The sequence below is a fragment of the Sesamum indicum genome, linkage group LG4 (genome assembly GCF_000512975.1).
Source record: "Sesamum indicum cultivar Zhongzhi No. 13 linkage group LG4, S_indicum_v1.0, whole genome shotgun sequence".
Classification (NCBI taxonomy): domain Eukaryota; kingdom Viridiplantae; phylum Streptophyta; class Magnoliopsida; order Lamiales; family Pedaliaceae; genus Sesamum; species Sesamum indicum.
The window spans coordinates 9956004-9971725 of record NC_026148.1 but is presented as its reverse complement, the minus strand read 5'-3'; the positions used below and the strand labels follow the sequence as shown (position 1 = coordinate 9971725).

Genomic DNA, 15722 nt, shown 5'->3' with positions numbered 1-15722 from the left:
TATAATATCATATGAAATCAAATGAGATGCGGTGACCATCTCAAAATTTTGAAACCACTTCTCTATTAAGTATTTCAAATCATTCCGAGTCTCATGGTTGGATAGTTGTGAATAAGTCTTACGAAATTGTAATTTCACCCTTTTTTTTTTTTTTGTCTGAATTATGGTATTTTAGGTAACTATTTTCAGAAAAATTCTTATTCAAGTTTGGTTGAACGAATTAATTAGAGTTTGATACAATTATGATCATTATTTCTGAAAATCAAAATGTATAATACTTATTATATAATTGATTCGAGTGGAGCCAAACGAATTAAAATTTCCACTATTTTTAGTTTATGACTTGTCTTTTTTCTTTTGCGTTCTTGTTTGGATGCAACAGAGTACCCAAAACTTTGACACCCCAAACAACAGAGAGAAAGAAAAGAAAATAAGGAAAAGGATTAGGAAAAGATGTCGTCTTGACAGGCAGCAGCAGGCAGGCAGAAAAGGGACAGAATCTACTTTAGGTGACTGATCAAATTTTCCTTTTCTGTTCTTGATTATTATCTTTTATCCCGTCCCATATTCATTAAATTTCTTCACTTTTGAGATGAAAATACCCAGTTTTTGCAAGTGGACTTGTGCATGGATATATGTTGGACGTGGATTGAAGGGGCTTGGTTCTGCTTCTATGTTGCATTTAAATAGGAAAATATACTTTCCTTCAGAAGAGAAAAAGGTTGGGAGGGGCGACCAGCTTTTTTCGACTATGGAATTGGATTGAGGGGTTGATTTTGTGTGGATGTGGAAATCAGATGTGTATGGGCATGTTTCATTGTTGACTAGCATGAGGTTCTTCATCAATCTGAATAATCTCTTTAATCAAACAAGATTTATATGCAAGATTAACATCTAAAAGTTGAATGATAATTGGAGAAAAAGAAAAAAAGAGTGCCCTTTGATCTTGAATGGAATTTTCGTTTGATGATCAAACTTAAAAGTAGAAAATATATGGTTTCATATACTGCTTGTTAACTTAGTTCTTGAAAACAATATAGAAGCAGAATCCTTACATTGGTCTATTTAGAGTTGAAGGTGAAGGTTTGATTAAGTTTGAGGGGATTCAAGCATTCAACACTGCAAGTCTTGAAGTGATAAGAGTAACATATTAGCAGAGAGCATGCAGGGAAGTTACAGGCGTTTGGCTGAATCGTTTCGGCATCAATGCAATTGGAATAAGCCTCACACAAGATACACGTTCGCCTTTTTCACCTGCCTTCTGGTGGTTGGCGCATATTTATCCACCTCGATTCTTGACATATCTGTTTCTGTAAGTTTTTCTCAGACTAATTTACTAAAAACAGCTAGTTTACGGTAAAAGAGAACTGAAGTTTACTATGTAGGAATTGATAGTGAGTAATGATGTTTGTGCTTTCTGGTTAAATTGTTGTAACATAGAAGTTTGAATGTAAACTAGCAATATTAAATCGGATTAATGGAACGGAGGATTGCAGTTTGTAACAGTTAATACAGTATTTTTCATGGTCTAAGTAACAAATGTACAATACAACGTTGTTTGCGATCTGAATGCTGTCTTATGTTGTCGAAGATCGTGTCGGTTATGGCTGTCAACAGCTTCAAGGCAGAAACTATGTGGTCTTATTACATGACTCACGGCGTAGCAGATAGAGTTAAAGAAGGGCTGTTGTGTTCTTGTTTGAATTGATTTGCGTAGTTTAATTTGGTTATTAGTTCTCTGATATCAGTAGTGTAATATCTCTTTTTATTAATCTTCTCTATGAAGGTAAACAAAGAGTTGCCAACAAAAATAATAGAAATCCCACTTGACTGTTCTTCCACTAATCAGACAAAAACATGCCCGGCAAATTATTATCCATCAGCTTTACCAACAATCAGACCACGAAGTTCATCAATTCTTCTGTCCTGCCCTCATTACTTCCATTGGATCCATGAAGATTTACGACCCTGGAAAGACACAGGCATAACTGAGGAAATGGTTGTGAGAGCTAATAGAACTGCAAATTTCAGGTTAGTGATCTTGAATGGGAGGGCTTATTTGGAGACTTATGTGAAGTCGTTCCAAACAAGAGACGTTTTCACATTATGGGGCATTCTGCAGCTACTAAGACGGTACCCCGGTAAGGTGCCTGATTTGGATTTGATGTTTGACTGTGTGGACTGGCCTGTGATCAAGTCGAGTGACTATCAGGGGCTGAATGCACTAAAGCCACCACCGTTGTTCCGTTATTGTGGGAATAATCAAACATTTGATATTGCTTTCCCGGACTGGTCTTTCTGGGGTTGGTAAGAAACTCATTGTACTCTAACTTGTAGATCATCTTCAATCTTGTGCAGCAACTCAAGTTGTTTTATCCGATTTTAGGCCTGAGACCAACATAAAGCCATGGGAACAATTAATGGGCGACCTAAACGAAGGGAACAAGAAGCTAAGATGGATGGACAGGGAACCTTACGCTTTCTGGAAAGGTAATCCTAAAGTGGCTGAGAAAAGAGTGGATCTTCTCAAGTGTAATGTATCTGAAAAACAAGATTGGAATGCTCGAGTTTACAAGCAGGTACGACTAGTTCTTGGATGTCGTAAGCACGGTAAAGGTGACTTTATTGAGCGGAACGTATTTTGTGCAGAGTAATAACGTTGCTCATGTTATTACTGTTCTTTTTATTCTGATGTTGTAATGCAATATGCACTTGAGGACTATCTTTGATGCAAATTGCGATATTTAAGCGCGACAAGAAAATGCTAAAACGCACTTTATGCACGATCAATGCATTGAGAGCTGTTATAAGATGTTTGGCAATGCTTTCAGGATTGGGACAAAGAGATAGAGGAAGGTTTTAAACAATCAGACTTGGCAAAGCAATGTACCCATAGGTAATCATCAACTGAACTCAGTTTCAGCAAGTCCACGTTTCTGTTATTCGTAAATGTATTTTCTGCATTAGGCTAATTTTTCTTCCCATGATATAAAGATACAAAATTTACATCGAAGGATCTGCATGGTCCGTCAGTGAGAAATACATTCTTGCCTGTGACTCCGTCACGCTGTTGGTAACACCAGACTACTATGATTTCTTTACAAGAAGTTTGGTGCCGATGCAGCATTACTGGCCGATAAAGGCAGAAGATAAATGTCGATCAATTAAATTTGCTGTTGATTGGGGCAACAACCACAAAGAAAAGGTATATGCTAACATATTTTCCAAGATTAGCAAGTATGCATGTAACATTAGGTGCATTATGATTAGTCAGTAGTTGCCATTCATCACTTTCCCTTTGTGAAGGCAGGCTCAAGAACTAGGAACGGCAGCGAGCAGCTTCGTCCAAAATGATCTGAAGATGGATTTCGTTTACGATTACATGTTCCATCTCTTAAGTGAATACTCAAAGCTATTGAGATACAAGCCTAAAATACCTCCGAAAGCAGTAGAGCTCTGTTCGGAGGCGATGGCTTGCCATGCACAAGGATTGGAGAAAACATTCATGCTCGATTCCATGGTGAAGAGTCCAAAAGAATCGAGCCCGTGCTCGATGCCTTCTCCCTTGGAACCTTCTGCTCTTAAGCAACTTATTGAGAGAAAACAGGCTTCAATAAAGCAAGTTGAGTTGGGGGAACAGAAGTACTGGGAGAAGGTTCAGGATCAGCAGAGATAGAAGGTTTTGTAGAAAGGCTTAAATATATTTCTTGGTTTGGTTAGTTGGCAATGCACTTTGACATTTTTATTTAAAGTTGCAAAATAGTTTTATAACTTTTTTATATTTCGTGATTTTAGTTCTTTCGTTACCAAATTCTGCAAAAGTTGTCGGAATAAATCACATTATCCTTGCGATTTTACCTTTTTTTTTTCCTTTATTTTTTTAAGGATCGCAAAATAGTCGTGTAAATTTTTTGACATTAGTCAATTTTGATTGTTCTGATGCCAAATTTCGTAAATTTTTTTGAAATAAATCTTGTGGATCTCACGATTGTTGGATCATCTAAAGTAGAATATAAGATGAAATATTAATTTAAAATAGAAGATCCGAACTTGATGGGGCAAGAGTGTTGAACCTCAGGTCAAAATCGAAATTTTAATGTCACATGGTGCATCATGACTGTTCGATCATCTAACGAAGTTTAAGTTATTGTTATACCCTCGAAACATTTTCACACGTCAATTGATAGTGGAGCGTAGAAATTGCATAATTTTTTTTTAAAATAATTATAAAATAACAAAAAGGGCTAGTTATATATAAATTCTTCTGAAAAATGAGAAATTATATTTTCTGCTAATTTTTTTTTTTAAAATTATACTTACGTCTTTTTCGAAAATTCAATATTTACATCTGGTACCTTATCCCTTTATAAACACATTACATTTATCCTTTTATAAGTACAAAAATATAAATATAAATATTAAATAATAGGCAAACTTAAAAATTTATTTAATATTATCAGCATTTTCCGTCTGAACTATAATAAAATTGAATCAGGTATAAATAGAAAATTTTAAAAAATATGTAATTTCGAAACTTCAAAAAATTATAATTTTATGTTTTTAAAAAAAGCCTAAGTATAACTAGTTCTAACAAAAAATGAAAAGTTAAATAAAATATATAATAATTTGCTTTATTTACTGGAGTATTTACAATCTGGTAAATGCATTAGGGGACTCTTATATCCAACGTCGACTCGGCCCAACTTCTTTCGAGCCCATTAACAGTAATTACATTGAGGCTTGAGCCCTTGTAAAATCTGCGCCCCGTTAAAACGCTGAACTTATAGACATTAGTCGCAAAGAAAAAGCGTGTTACTCCACGAGCAAAAGCGCAGAACTAAGCATTCTTTTCCAGTTATACCCAAAACCCTGCATCTCTGAGCATCAGCTGTAATCTGCCCATGTCCATTCGCCTCTATTTTTGAATTTTACAGCAACGAAAAGAAGCGAAAGGAGCAGAAGGAGAAAGACAAATGGTGAGTAAAAGGCAAAGATTGGCCAGAAAACGCTATAAAGAAGAACACCCGGAGCTTTTCCCGACGCCGCCGAAAGAACCCAGCAAGAAGAAGAAGAAGAACAGCAAGTTCAAGCGCAAGAAATCGGATTCAAGTGATCCCAACAAGCCCAAGAAATCGTCATACAAGAAGCATCCACTTAGGGTTGCTGGGATGAAACCTGGTGAGAGCTGCTATATATGCAAAGCGCCGGACCATATTGCCAAGAATTGCCCCAAGAAATCTGAATGGGAAAGGAACAAGGTTCGATTTGCGGATGATTTTTGGATGTTAATGCACCTTTTTGTGACTAAACCAGAAAAAAGATTGAGCTGGAATTGTATGAAGAAAACCTGTTCTTTTATGTTTTTGTCTTTTAAACTGTCTGTCAGTATTCCACTGATTTTTGTGAATAACAGGAATATATTGGGCTTTAGCATTTTATTTAGCAAAAGACGTTTTATATTTGGGCCAGCATCTTAAATTCATGCATTTGCCTTTTGCTTAGTTGAATAAGAGTCTGGGAAATTTTACTTATTTTTTGCATGAATTTTCTTGAAGATTGAGAATTGCTTTTTGTGATGAAGAGTGACCATTTTATTGAAGTTACTGATTACGCGCAGTTGTTAGAATTTGCTAGTTACTGTGGAAGAGCAATTCTCTAGTTTTGATAATGGTTGTCTTGTGGTTGACAACATGTTTGTAGATCTGTTTGTTCTGTCGACAACGCGGCCACAGTCTTAAGAACTGCCCCAACAAAAACAATGAGTCAATGGACAAGAAATTGTGTTATAATTGTGGAGAAATGGGGCATTCCCTGTCTAATTGCCCTCAACCTCTTCAAGATGGTAATTTATCTACCCCATTTATATTTAATAATGTATGCTGCATTATATCTGTTCGTCTTTCTGTATACCATATTCTGGTTATTAGATACTGCTTTGCAAGTCCCATTGCCTAATGGCAGGGATTTCTGTTGACGACACCATATTGCTCCTATGAGTTTCTCATTACAGGAGAATTCTCTGATGTTTTACTAACTAGGCCTTGTGCTTGTCAAACCAAATTTCTAAGAGAAAATGATGGCTAAAAACCAGACAATGATGCCATTTTGACGAGTTATTCTAAAATGAAATGGTAAGAGCTACATTTGGTTAGGATTGTAAATTAATCGAATCAAGTTGAACGCATTGTTATTTGGGTTTGTTCGATCGAGCTTGAAAAATTGCGTTTGAGCTTGGTTTCATTAATGATCAGAACGAGTTTGAACGAGCTTTAGTTACATTGAATGTAAGTCGACCTCGAATAGTTTGATGTTTTAAAATATATTTTATTATTTCTAACTGAATCGAGCTCGAACCGAGCCTAAAAATTTGTCAAACAAAACATTGTTCAAGTTTGGTTTGTAAAATTAACGGATTGAGCACAAATGAATTTCACCAATCAATTTCGAGTCGAATATTGAGGAGTTTGATTATTTTTTCAGCCCTACTTCTGGGATTAATCGGGACTGGTGTTGCCTTGGAGATTTATTTGGCATGTCTAGCTTCTAGTAGAGGAATAAATAAAAGGAGAGCTTTGACCAGGAGATTCAACTCTACAAGCTAATTGATAATAAACTAGACAGGTTTAGTCATTGAAGGTTATCTAGTGACTTAAATAATGTAAAAGAGTAGCATTGCCATTCGCCAAAAAAATCCAGCCTCAGGATTTGCTTAAAATTGATTATTTGAAATGTTTTATAGATCATGATTTTATAAATTCTTTTCTCCTCCTGTATTCTGTATCCTTATTCCCACCAAATATTTTCTGAAATTCTCATTTGGCTTTGATATTTTGTGGTGCAGGAGGAACGAGATATGCTAGTTGCTTTATATGTAAAGAATCTGGGCACTTGAGTAAAAACTGTCCCAAGAATACCCATGGAATTTATCCAAAGGTACATTGTCTTATACCTTCATAAGTTTAATCCGGCTCTTATATTAGTTTAGAATTGCATTTTCTACTCAAATATACATTAAACCACCCTGTGTCTCTGCCTCTCAAGTCAATAACTGCATAGTTCATCAAGTTACTTAAGTCAACCTTGTTGGATGACTCCGAATAGCTGGTTTGCTTATATGCATGTATAGCTGCAAGTCATTGTCACACAGGACTTAATTGTTCTACATAAGGTGATAAACACCTCCATGGTGTACCTAGAAGTTTATGCACCTACCAACGTCAACTGGAGTGGAAAGAATCAATATTGAAAAAACAATGAGCTCGGCGAAAGCTATTGGAAACATACAAGACAAATTGTGAAATATGTACAAAAATAAAAATGAAAATCAAAGACAACATACAAACATACATCGTTCCTGGAATGCTCCTTAAAGTCCACGGTTGCTGAATGTTCTCGTACTAGGATAGAGTTTCATATGAGTAGAATAAACAGCTATACTGCGTTGTAACACCAACGCCGCCAGCTTGGCCATGTTATAATCCGACATTTAACATGAAATCATTTGTAGGGCGGATGCTGTAAAGTTTGTGGTGGTGTAACGCACCTAGCCAGAGATTGTCCTAATAAACGCAGCAGAACTTCTGATGCAGCTGGTATGATTGATCAATCTTGTAATCTCACATTGCTTTTTCTTGATTTTGCTGTTAGAATAACTAAGTAGTTAAGAAACGCTGATGCCCGTAAATTATACATATCATTTTGGCTGGTAGCTAATGCAAGAGCCCTTTTATGTGAACAGTTGAAGTTCAAGAACGGCCTAACCGAGTCATCAAGTTCGCCAGTGGGGATGACCTTGAAGACGACTTTATATCTGTTGTTCCACTCGACGAAAAGGACAAAGATGTAAAGACCAACAAAAAACAGGGACCCAAAGTTGTTAATTTTGTTGCTTGACAATTTTGATACTTCATAGTGGTATACTGTAAGTTTTTTTATACGATTTGTTGGGAGCCTTGTAGTACCAAGTTATATTCCAGATATATTTTTTGCCCCAATATGTAACTTTTGTTTCAAAAGAAGACTAACTTGCTGCTGGCATTTCTATTACCAGCTTCATTCATATCCATCTTTATTGCACTGATTCAATGTTTATTTATGTTGTTGGGAAGCCACCCAATGTATCAACACATAATTTTAATCGCAGCGCGGTGAATAATTAATAATTTCACTTTCATATTATAGCAAAGCAACCATTATCAAACAAAATGTGGGATTTTTCTTAAACAAATCAAATCTAAAATTACTGTTTCCAATCCATATTATTAGAAAATAATAATAATAATCTTGAAATTGCATATTTTAATCAAAGTCGTGTGCCAAATTCACTTAATATAAGAAAAAATTGCATCCCTAGAATTGTTTGTTTCACCCAAACAAGACCTAAATAAGGTTGGTCCCCTTTGTCTAACAATTAAGAAGTTATGAGTTCGAGTGGTACCAACATTTTAAACAAAGAATGGGAGGGAAGAACCGAGGAGTTGGTTATAGTTATGGTTATGGTTAGGAGAAATAGGAACCGAGGAAGGCGTTGGACGATCCTTGACCCTTTATTTCTGTCTTCTTCCCCCGCAATTTTCTCTCTTTTAAAAATACTTCTCTTCTTCCTTATTCCTTTGCGATTATTCCTTTCTCCATTTTTCCTTTTTTCTAATCATTTCTGCTGCTCTTTCTCTCCCTAATCCGAAGACAAAATGGTAATACATTATCTGTTTGATGATTATTTGGTTTCTGCATTATTGCTTTTCTTTGTGTTTATCACAAATTTGTCGCCCCCCATTATGATCTTAATACTTCAATTGAAAATTTTTACGAAAATGGCTTGTGGCCTTTGATCGCATCTGGAATGATCGATAAGACCTTTCATATTTCTTTCCTGAAAAATGGTAAGCGACGTAGAAATTTTGAGATATATGCATTTCATGTCAAAATTCATCTGCCTTGTATTTCTAGAGAAGTATGGTTTTAACTGTTGGGTAAACTTTATGCCTTGTTTGGTTGTTTTTCATTTTCAATTTCGGCCCAGAATGACCAACTCCCACTATATTTGGAGTCATCTGCATTGTTATTTTGTGGAAATACTTTCTGAAAATATTTTGAGATGATGCCTTCCAATGATGGGTGGAAATAAGAATGTTTTATGATGAATTTAGTTGCGAAGTTTTTCATTTGAGAAGAAACATTGCTGGTTTACTTTGGTTTTCAAGCATTTCCTGGAAAATGGTGTAGACTTGAAAAAAATTAAGGTGTAGAATTGGAGAAGGTAGTTGTTATTTGAAAATCGGATCAGAAAATGTTTACTGTGAACATCACAAATAAAATTTGTGTTCTTTTTCTGGGAAGGAATTTTCGTGTCGTGTTGATGATGTAGGTGTGGACAGGCGAATTCGGCGTCTGGAATGGCCGTGCAAGATGAGTGTAAGCTCAAGTTCCAAGAATTAAAAGCAAAGAGGAACTATCGTTTCATCATCTTCAAGATCCAGGAACAACAGGTGGTGGTGGAGAAGCTTGGCGAGCCTGGTCAAAACTATAATGATTTCACACGCGCTCTCCCTTCTGATGAGTGTCGTTACGCTGTCTTTGATTTCGACTTCATCACCAACGAAAATTGCCAGAAGAGCAAGATTTTCTTCATTGCCTGGTCAGTTTGATCTATTGAATCAATTATGCTACTAAGTATGCGTTTGCTCTTACTTTGTTGCACATTTTGTTGAGAAAATTGAACTTCACACATATGCGACATATTGAATCATCTGTTTATTGTCAATCCAAAATGCTCACTTACACAACATTAGAGAAGTTTGTCAGTGTAATCTATCTGCTTTTTCGTTTTTGAAAGTTTTTCATATATATGTGAATTGAAGTGTCAAAATTAGCATCCAAAAAGTTACTTTACACGGGTTCTAATTCCCACGTAATATGATGATTGTTGTTAGTGTGTGTGAAGAAACTCATGAATTTGACTTCTCTAAGGTGCAGATATAAGACTTTAAGATATAATGCAATAATGTTTCTTTAAGTTATTTCAAAGAGTTAATTGCACTTACTCCGTTTGAACATATGAAATTATATTTTTCATCAAAAAAGTTTTGAAACTACACTTACACCACCTCCGAAAAATTCTTGTTCACACCTGTTCCCATTCGTTAAGTAATTTTTTTTTTTCAAACGTCAATGTTTTTCGTCCAAATCCTAATGAAATGGGTTTATGTATAAAAAGTGAATTTATTGGAAGGCATGTAAGCATAACTTTGAAATTTTTTTTATTAGAAAGTATAATTTCGAGAGGGAGCCTAAGTGCAATTAACCCTAATTAAAAGGAAGTGATTTTATATGACTAAGGTATGGGTTTATGAGGTTTTAGGTCACCAGATTCATCAAGCGTGAGGATGAAGATGGTGTACGCAAGCTCAAAGGACAGGTTCAAGAGAGAGCTAGACGGGATTCAAGTTGAATTACAAGCAACAGATCCCAGTGAAATGAGCTTGGATATCATAAAAGAGCGTGCTTACTGAAATACCATTCTCAATTTCATCCTTTGAGATTGAAATTCAGAGCACTTATGATTCTCATCTTGGTAGCTACTGCATATATTGATCTGTAGTATAACAGTCTTGTTTGGTTAATTGTAATACTGTGCATTATTGTTTGTAATCTTCTTCCAAGATTTTAATAATTGTCCTCTACTCCAGCTAAGCAGATTAAATGTCTACCCTAATTTGCTTTAAAGTCCCTTCTCTTCTATCATGCATGTATTATTTATTTGTGATAATTACATTTACATCTCTTTACTGATGATCCGTTTACGCAAATCATCTATTTTTTTTGTATAATTACAGAAATTATCTTTAAAAAGTATATGTATAAAATAATGTTGACATGTTTTGTGGATGTTTGTATAATTAACTGACGAGTGAAACCTAAAATACAGTATAAACAAAAAATAAAAATCTGGCAATGATACAAGGGTAAAAGACTTCATTAACCATCTGTTAAGAAATTAAAATTTTTTCTATCTTTTTTTTTCTTGAATTCTTTATATTACGTAACCCAAATGATAAAAAACGCATAATTCTCTTAAATTTTTGTTGGAAAGTAGATATCGATTATGTTTTAATTTGTTATGGCATCAAATCAGGAAAATTGGAAATTTGTCATAACATGATCACCAATAGAAGACTTTGCATTCCTTGCTTTACATTGAAGGTATGATAATGATGAGCAGAGTTGATGATTCGGTTGCTTCTTTTTCCCTGGCAAACTGAACAAATTCCTTGTTACCCATAACCTCAGCTTTTGTCACCTTAGAGTGCAAGCAAGTCTAAGTGAATAGCATGGGCCTACTTGCTTTTTCTTGCAACAGCAGTAGGACATTGGCCTATCACCCACTTGCTTGTAAATTCAATAAATGGTTCATCACTAGATCCATAACGCACAGCTAACTTACTTAAATTACATTGATTTTAGGTTTTTATTACACTTAATCTCACTATAAAAATATAAAATTACACTTTTTCTTAATGAAGTTTTGAAATTATATTTGCACTTCTTTTGAAATTCCCTATTTACACATAACCTCACTTATTTAGGGTTTGGATGAAAAATACAGACTTCAACAAAAGTATTACATAAATTTTATAATCTACCCTTTATTTAACATTCACATGTACATTTTTATACTTATAAATAAAAATATATATAGTGTAATATATATGTATATGAGATGAGATTAATATCATTATATTTCTTTTGTTCTGTAATAGCAAATTAATAAATGTAATGCAACTTTCATGTGATTAAATTTAATTTGGCCAAATTCAGTTTAAATTAATCACCTATTTACCCCGTCAGTATAGGAAACAATGTATAATTTGAATTTAAATATTGATTGTATAGTTTACTTTATAATATATGCATGGAATAGTATATATCATTTGTATAAATATTTTCTTAAAAAAAATAGAATAAATAGCAATGAGGTCTCTTGAAATTTGACGTAATCACGAGTATTTTTTCATTATTTGATAAATTATGAATATTTTCTTGATATTCGATTAAATAATGTATGCATTGGATTGAATTTTTGAATTGTCAATTTTATTTTTATGATCTATTCTTTTAAAAAAAATTGAATAATTGTAAAAAAAATAGATAAGGTGGACGAAAAAATAAAAAAAAATTATCCATTTGGTCCCAGAAAAAATTTAAAAAATAAATAAAACTATAATTCATAATTCAAAATGCATAAACTCACCATAAAAATGGATGAAACCCTATCGGGAACAACAGGTTGAGTTTGTTGTTAGACGACTGTCAAATTCAAAAAATTATTAACAGGGTATTTATAATTAGCCAAATATTGTAAAAATTTGTTATAATTTATCCAAAAATATAACATACTTTTTTTATATAATATATATTAATTAAAAAAAATACAACAAATTTGAAATAAAAAAATTGAATGAGCGCACACCCAATAAGCTATTAACTACTCTTGACTACCACTTATACCAAGAAAAAATAGCCGTTATCGGTAGAGTCTTCTATGTAGAACAACAGGTTGAGTTTGTTGTTAGACGACTGTCAAATTCAAAAAATTATTAACAGGGTATTTATAATTAGCCAAATATTGTAAAAATTTGTTATAATTTATCCAAAAATATAACATACTTTTTTTATATAATATATATTAATTAAAAAAAATACAACAAATTTGAAATAAAAAAATTGAATGAGCGCACACCCAATAAGCTATTAACTACTCTTGACTACCACTTATACCAAGAAAAAATAGCCGTTATCGGTAGAGTCTTCTATTTTTTTCTGAATTATTTATTGAAATAAAAAATGGCCACCTTAGATCTACAACTCACCCATATAAACACTCACATGCCCCTCCACTCACTCACGTGCCATCTTCCTCCAACCTCCCACGTGATTAGCGCGTCGTATTCACCCTCCCCAACAGAGCGTGAGCATAGAGTCCTCACCCACTTCTTCCCAACAATTTTCAAATTTTTTCAAAATTCAAAATTCAAAATATTCCCACTGGAAAATCCCCCCTCCTATATAAACTCTCCATGTTTCACTTCACTCACACTCGTACACGCACCTCCACCAAACCCTAACCCTCTCTGTCTCGCTCCCACATTCTGTATCTACATATCTTCTCCAACGTTCAACTTTGAAAAATGCGTGAAATCCTGCACATCCAGGGTGGCCAATGTGGCAACCAGATCGGAGCAAAGTTTTGGGAGGTGGTGTGCGCGGAGCACGGAATAGATTCCACCGGAAGGTACAACGGCGACAACGATCTGCAGCTTGAGCGGGTGAATGTCTACTACAATGAAGCCAGCTGCGGGAGATTCGTTCCACGCGCCGTGCTCATGGATTTGGAGCCCGGTACGATGGATAGTGTCAGATCTGGCCCGTATGGGCAGATTTTCAGGCCCGATAACTTCGTTTTCGGGCAGTCTGGTGCAGGGAATAACTGGGCGAAGGGGCATTATACAGAGGGAGCGGAGTTGATTGATTCCGTGCTCGATGTTGTTAGGAAAGAGGCGGAGAACTGTGATTGCTTACAAGGTATTGATGCTTTTCTATTCTACTGTCATGATGCTTAGAGTTTTTGTGTTTGCTATTATTTCCTTGGTCAACTGAGTGGATCTCTCGATTTAAGTTCAGTATCTGTTGCATTTTCTAACTTAGATCTGCAGTAGTATGCATTAAGGTGATTTTTATTGTTATTTACAGCGTGATATTTGTAGATCTGATGGCCTTAAGTCACTGCTAGCGAGTTTAGTGATTTTCCGCTGTTCTGCTATGATGGTTCGGTATTTAATTTTAGGTCTGCGTTTGGTTTTTCAGATGAATTAGTTGCAGTTATGATGCTATGAGAAAAGCTGCTTGTACTTTTCATATTCATTAGGTGTAGTTTCAGAGTATGAAAACTCAATCTAAATGGAGTACCATGACGTTATGGTCTTCTGACGAGGGATGTCTTGTTCCAGTGACTGTCATGTATTTGATTTAATTTGCTTAGAAATATCCATGTAAAATTTAATGTCCCTTGTGATTATTCTAACATGTTAGTATAAACTTTTTGGCTCCTCATTTTTATCTAAATATAAGTCCCCTGTTTCCCCAAAAATGAACTAAGATTGTGAGTATAAGGATTCATGTATGTTTTCTAGATTTTCTCTGTGTGTACATCACCCTAAGCAAGCTACAAGTTGATAACATTTCTGAGAGAGGGAATGAAGTGCCATTTACATGTACTCTTCTTTTGTTTCAAATGGTAAAATGGTTTCTTCTTTTGTTGTTTCTCAGGTTTCCAGGTGTGCCACTCATTGGGAGGTGGAACTGGATCCGGAATGGGAACTCTTCTAATTTCTAAAATCAGGGAAGAGTACCCAGACCGCATGATGCTTACGTTTTCTGTCTTCCCATCTCCTAAAGTGTCAGACACTGTTGTTGAACCCTACAATGCTACCCTCTCTGTTCACCAGCTTGTTGAGAACGCTGATGAGTGTATGGTGTTGGATAATGAAGCACTCTATGACATTTGCTTCCGAACCCTAAAACTCACCACCCCAAGCTGTAAGTTGCTCTTTTTTTACTCTTAGCTGTTTATTAGATTTATTTACTTTCATGCCATACTGCCATCTGTATCAGGATTCATAGGATCCTGGAAGTATGTGGCCTGTGAATTTGTAAATCCTATAATTGATTACTGAGACTTGATTAATTCTTTGATCAGTTGGAGATCTCAACCATCTGATTTCTGCCACCATGAGCGGTGTGACCTGCTGTCTCCGTTTCCCTGGTCAGCTGAATTCAGATCTTCGCAAGCTTGCTGTCAATCTTATTCCATTCCCTAGACTGCACTTCTTCATGGTTGGGTTTGCTCCACTCACATCTCGTGGGTCACAGCAATACAGAGCCCTAACTGTTCCTGAACTTACACAACAAATGTGGGATGCAAAGAACATGATGTGTGCCGCTGATCCTCGCCATGGGCGATACTTGACGGCTTCAGCCATGTTCCGTGGCAAGATGAGCACAAAGGAGGTTGATGAGCAGATGATCAATGTTCAGAACAAGAACTCATCTTACTTTGTTGAGTGGATTCCCAATAATGTCAAGTCTACTGTATGTGATATTCCACCAACTGGGTTGAAGATGGCGTCTACATTCATTGGTAACTCCACCTCGATCCAGGAAATGTTCAGAAGGGTCAGTGAACAGTTCACAGCCATGTTCAGGAGAAAGGCTTTCTTGCATTGGTACACAGGAGAAGGTATGGACGAGATGGAGTTCACTGAAGCAGAGAGTAACATGAATGATTTAGTTTCTGAGTACCAACAGTACCAAGATGCAACAGCTGATGAGGAAGGCTATGATTATGAAGATGAAGAGGAGCAGGAGGAAGCTTAAATTTGACCTTTATGTTGTAATTTGACTGTTTCTTTGTGTTTAAACTGTTTCATGTTGCTGTCAAATGGTTCTTTGGGGATTGGGTTTCATATCATTGCCTGCTTGGCATGTCTCATATTTGCTGTGGTTTTATCTCCTAGAGTTGTGTTGGATGTTCAATTGATTCTATTAGGTCTACATACATCTTTTAGCTTGAGATGTTAATGAATTTTTGGTTATGATCTGTTCTGTGCTTGGATATGTTGAAATCGTCTGATATTTTGGAACTTGAACAATACTTAGAAGTGAAT

The 15722-nt window shown here is 35.3% G+C and overlaps 3 protein-coding genes across 3 annotated transcripts; all 3 read left to right on the top strand.

Annotated features, from left to right (window-relative positions):
- LOC105160475 (O-glucosyltransferase rumi homolog) lies at positions 394–3857 on the top strand. Its single transcript, XM_011077862.2, has 7 exons — positions 394–509; positions 1070–1312; positions 1787–2307; positions 2387–2579; positions 2832–2896; positions 2995–3205; positions 3311–3857. Exons 2-7 carry the CDS (start codon positions 1163–1165, stop codon positions 3674–3676), a joined length of 1506 nt encoding a protein of 501 aa, XP_011076164.1. The 5' UTR covers positions 394–509; positions 1070–1162; the 3' UTR covers positions 3677–3857.
- On the top strand, positions 4805–10695 carry LOC105160705 (uncharacterized protein C683.02c). The gene is made up of 7 exons (XM_020693496.1): positions 4805–5258; positions 5701–5842; positions 6842–6933; positions 7508–7592; positions 7739–7892; positions 9368–9637; positions 10361–10695. The coding sequence occupies exons 1-7, from the start codon at positions 4974–4976 to the stop codon at positions 10509–10511; spliced, it is 1179 nt and encodes a 392-aa protein (XP_020549155.1). The 5' UTR covers positions 4805–4973; the 3' UTR covers positions 10512–10695.
- LOC105160474 (tubulin beta-1 chain) lies at positions 13174–15591 on the top strand. Its single transcript, XM_011077861.2, has 3 exons — positions 13174–13581; positions 14326–14595; positions 14756–15591. The coding sequence occupies exons 1-3, from the start codon at positions 13188–13190 to the stop codon at positions 15430–15432; spliced, it is 1341 nt and encodes a 446-aa protein (XP_011076163.1). The 5' UTR covers positions 13174–13187; the 3' UTR covers positions 15433–15591.

What these genes read in the sequence shown, in the direction of transcription:
- LOC105160474 (XM_011077861.2), top strand. Translation starts at nt 13,188, where the DNA reads ATGCGTGAAATCCTGCACATCCAGGGTGGCCAATGTGGCAACCAGATC. An exon ending in GAACTGTGATTGCTTACAAG is followed by an intron (nt 13,582 to 14,325) that starts GTATTGATGCTT and finishes GTTGTTTCTCAG; the next exon opens with GTTTCCAGGTGTGCCACTCA. An exon ending in AAAACTCACCACCCCAAGCT is followed by an intron (nt 14,596 to 14,755) that starts GTAAGTTGCTCT and finishes TTCTTTGATCAG; the next exon opens with TTGGAGATCTCAACCATCTG.
- LOC105160475 (XM_011077862.2), top strand. Translation starts at nt 1,163, where the DNA reads ATGCAGGGAAGTTACAGGCGTTTGGCTGAATCGTTTCGGCATCAATGC. An exon ending in GACTGGTCTTTCTGGGGTTG is followed by an intron (nt 2,308 to 2,386) that starts GTAAGAAACTCA and finishes ATCCGATTTTAG; the next exon opens with GCCTGAGACCAACATAAAGC. An exon ending in ATGCTCGAGTTTACAAGCAG is followed by an intron (nt 2,580 to 2,831) that starts GTACGACTAGTT and finishes CAATGCTTTCAG; the next exon opens with GATTGGGACAAAGAGATAGA.
- LOC105160705 (XM_020693496.1), top strand. Translation starts at nt 4,974, where the DNA reads ATGGTGAGTAAAAGGCAAAGATTGGCCAGAAAACGCTATAAAGAAGAA. An exon ending in CCCTCAACCTCTTCAAGATG is followed by an intron (nt 5,843 to 6,841) that starts GTAATTTATCTA and finishes TTTGTGGTGCAG; the next exon opens with GAGGAACGAGATATGCTAGT. An exon ending in GTTGTTAATTTTGTTGCTTG is followed by an intron (nt 7,893 to 9,367) that starts ACAATTTTGATA and finishes TTGATGATGTAG; the next exon opens with GTGTGGACAGGCGAATTCGG.